Here is a 3981-nt window from a genome sequence, read left to right on the forward strand (position 1 = left end):
TGATGCCACTGCCATAGAGTTTTCAAAGCTGTAAACCTTTACAGAAGCCGACTGTCACATCTTTCTTCTGTGGAGCAGCTGCCACCGATGTTTCAGTGTGGCAGTTAAGGTCGTGTGTCAACTTGACTGGGCCTGGTTGAGTGGCTGGGCAGCTGGATGTAGTTATTCCCCACGGTGAGATTGCAATCAATTCCACTGTGGAATCTACTGGAGCAGCTGAGTAGCTGCTTTAGACATTTGGTCTGCTTCCAGTATGTAAGCAACAGCTTTGAGGAAAGTCTCTAGCTTATGGCATGCTTGGACCCTGTGGATAGCCAAGTTGTTGCTCAGCAGCCTGGCATGTTGCCCTGGTGATCTTGGGACTTTTCTGGACTTGAATAAATGGCCTGCTGTTGTGAATTGGTAATATCGGGACTGTACCTTTAAACTTGTTGACCTTGGGTTTGTCAGCCTTAGCAGCCAGCAGCTGCCTGAGTGAAGAAAGCCTCCAGCACCAGTGGGCCAGGAGCAAGAGGCAGAGCTGAAGCCCAAGGTCAAGGGGCTTTCACCCAGCCTTAGGAACTCAGACTTCTAGCCTCCCAAACTGTAAGAGAATAAACTCCTGTTTGTTAAAGCCATCCCATTTGTGGTATTTTCCTGTCTGAGTGGCACTAGGTAACTAAAATATTCAGTTAGCAGCTGAATGCTTAACCACTTCACTGTTGGGGGGTCTTCAAATATGAGGTATAGTGACTTTGTATTTAGTCACAGGGTACTATTTCAGAAAGAATGGAAATTAGCTTACCTGTATAAAGATCATATATTATTTTTCAAATGATTTAGAAAAAACTTACTTATAGATAATAATTGCTTTAAAAGGAAAACTCTTAATGTCATGGAAGAAGTCACTTGAGAAGAAATCCATCCTTCAGTGGGTCATCGTCTTCTACTATAAAGATTGCTGTACCCGTGTAATGGGCTTGTCCTGATACTTCCACTATAACAGCTTTAAAATCACCACACGTTGTTTCCTGATTTAAAAAAAAAAAAAAAATGAAGGGAGTATATCAAAATACTGCACTTTGTATGTGGTCTAAAAAACACTCATGATTTTTTATCATTTTCAAGAAAATCTAAGGATTAGTGCCACAGGCAATGAATGGAAGGAAGGCCTTCAGGAGAGAGACATGATAAAACTTGTTTTATGTAGTTTAGGTATAAAGTGGAGGACAATTTGGAGAGGAAAAAGACTAGAAACCCAGAAACCTGTTAACAGGTCATCTTAATTGATTGGTTCACTCCAAAGTTACTAGGATAGTGTTCAGTGAGGATGGAGAAGAACATAATGTATAGGAAATTTGGAGAACAGACCTTGTGACCGATGTGAGTATCAGACAGAAATAGAAGTAAATTAATGGTCTCCATAGTTTCAAGCTTGGAAGTGAAGCTAGTGATGCTAATAACCAAGATGGGAATGAGAGAAGAAGCCCATTTAAGAAAGAAGAAATTTCTAGCAAGTTGAGTTTGAGATATCTGTGGGATAATCAGTTAGAGTTAAGCATAGTGACAGTTGAGAGAAGAGTGACAGGAGAAAGGGACAGGGTAGGGTTTAAGGTCTGGAAGTCATCAGCAGTAGATGGCTTAGAGTTGAAGTTTCAGGGGAAAAACAAAACCAAACTCACTGCCGTAGAGTCGATTTGGACTCATAGCGACCCCTCCTTCGGTTTCCGAGGTGGTATCACTACAGAAGCAGATTGCCCAATCTTTCTTCTGAGGAGTGGTTGGTGGTTTGAACCGCAAGGCTTCTGGTTAGCAGTCAAATGCCTTAGGCACTATGCCACCAGAGCTCCTGAAGTTTCAGAAGGTTATGAAATTGCTCAGGGGCATCACATTACAGGTAAGTGAGATAAGGAGACTCAGGATGAATTCTGGGGACATCTAAGTGGAAGGGCACAAAAAGGAGGCTCGGATGGGGGAGAGACTGAGGAAGTATAATCAGAGAGTCCGGAAGGCCCAGACAGAACGGGAAGGAGTATGGTACAAGGTGAAGACATTTTGGCAAGTATGCTTAACTACAAAAGAAGTGACTTCAAATCTTACCTACACATGAACTTTCCCTTTTCTAATTTTTAAATACAAATAACTGAGGCTCCAAGCTAAAATGTCAAATATTAGATTAAGGTACAATAACTTTAGTATATTTTTATAAAGCTGATAAAATATAAAGCCTCACTTTATATTAAATATAAGCCTCACTAAAAATGTTTGCTTTCTATAATAATATAATGTAGTGCTGAACAGCACTGGACCTGAGCTCAGGGACCCAAGTTCACATCCTGACTTGCTACTCACTGCCTGCCCTCTGGCAAATTACCTCACCTCTCTAATTCTCCATCTTATTATATGTTAACTAAGGATAATAATAGCACTGGCCTCCTAGGATTCTTATGAGGATTAAATGATAATGGCATTTATGAAAGTACTTAGTGCGTGGAGACCAACCTATAGTAACCCATTGCCCTTGAGTCAAGTCTGACTCATAGTGACCCTATAGGGCAGAGTAGAACTGCCCCATAGGTTTCCAAGGCTGTAAAATTTTACAGAAGCAGACTGCCTAGTCATCCATGGAGCAGCTGGTAGGTTTGAACAACCAATCTTTTGATTAGCAGACGAATGCTTTAACCACAGTGTCACCAGCACTCTGACCTATAGCTTAAAAAAAAAAAAAAAAAACTTACTGCCATCAGGTTTATTCTGACTCATAGCAAATAGGGTTTCCAAGGCTGTAAATCTTGCAGAAGCAGACTACCTCATCTTTCTTCTGCAGAGTGTCTAGTGGGTTCAAACCACTGACTTTTTGGTTAGCAGCCAAATGCCTTAACCATTATACCACCAGAGCTCCTTCACCCACAGTAACCAAAACCCAAACCCATTGCCATCAAGTTGATTCTGACTCAGAGCAACCCCCATTAGGTTTCCAAGGGTTTCTTTATGGCAGTAGATTAACTCATCTTTCTTCTGCAAAGTGGCTGGTGGGTTTGAACCGCCAACCTTCTGGTTAACAGTCAAATGCCTCAGGCACTGTGCCACCAGAGCTCTTTGACCCACAGTAAAACCAAACCAAACTCCACCATCAAGTCGAATCTGACTCCTATTGACTCTCATTGGGCTTCTGAGGCTGTAAATCTCTATGGAAGCAGATGGCTCCATCTTCCTTCTGCAGGGTGACTAGTGGGTTTGAACTACTGACCTTCTGGGTAGCAGCCAATGCCTTATCCACAGTAAAGCACTCAATAAATGTAGATTATATCTTTGACCTCAAATGCTTAAGACAATGTGTTTTAAATTTCTTCATAAGAAATGAGTTTGGTACATCATAACCAATAACAATAAAAAAACCCACTGCCATTGAGTCAACTGCAACTCATAGCAATCCCATTGGGTTTCCAAGGCTGTATATCTTTATGGAAGTAGGTTGTCTCATCTTCCTCCTGTGGAGCAGCTGGTGCATTTGAACTTTGCTACTAGTGCTGGAGCAAGATGGTATCTCATTGTTGTTTTGTTTTGCATCTCTCTAATAGCTAATGATCGTGAGCATTTCTTCATATGTTTGTTGGCCACTTGAATATCCTCCTTGGTGAAGTGTCTATTCATGTCTTCAGCCCATTTTTTAATTGGATTGTTTGTCTTTTTGTTATAGAGGTGTTAGAGAGTTTTCTATAAATTCTAGAGATAAGTCCCTTGTCAGATGTCATTACCAAATATTTTTTCCCAATCTGTGGTTCTCTTTTGACTCTTTGTAAAAGTCTTTGGAAGCACATAAAAATTTAATTTTTAGAAGGTCCATCATCTGGTTTCTCTTCTGCTGTTTGTGCATTTTGAGTTATGCTTGATAGTCTATTTATGCCATATATTAGGGCCCCTAAATTTGCCCCTAGTTTTTCCTTGAGGAACTCTATAGTTTTAGGTTTCACATTTAAGTCTTTGATCCATCTGGAGTTC

General features: G+C 40.8%; 1 protein-coding gene across 1 annotated transcript in view; it reads right to left on the reverse strand.

Annotated features, from left to right (window-relative positions):
- Positions 1-884: 884 nt before the first annotated feature.
- L3HYPDH (trans-L-3-hydroxyproline dehydratase) overlaps positions 885-3981 on the reverse strand; it is a 25268-nt gene continuing 22171 nt past the window's right edge. The window contains exon 5 of the mRNA XM_007951883.2: positions 885-1010. Coding sequence (XP_007950074.1) covers positions 885-1010 — 126 coding nt within the window. The remainder of the gene's footprint in view (positions 1011-3981) is intronic.

This window comes from Orycteropus afer, unplaced genomic scaffold (assembly GCF_000298275.1).
Source record: "Orycteropus afer afer isolate SDZICR_OR568_19922 unplaced genomic scaffold, OryAfe1.0 scaffold00314, whole genome shotgun sequence".
Lineage (NCBI taxonomy): Eukaryota > Metazoa > Chordata > Mammalia > Tubulidentata > Orycteropodidae > Orycteropus > Orycteropus afer.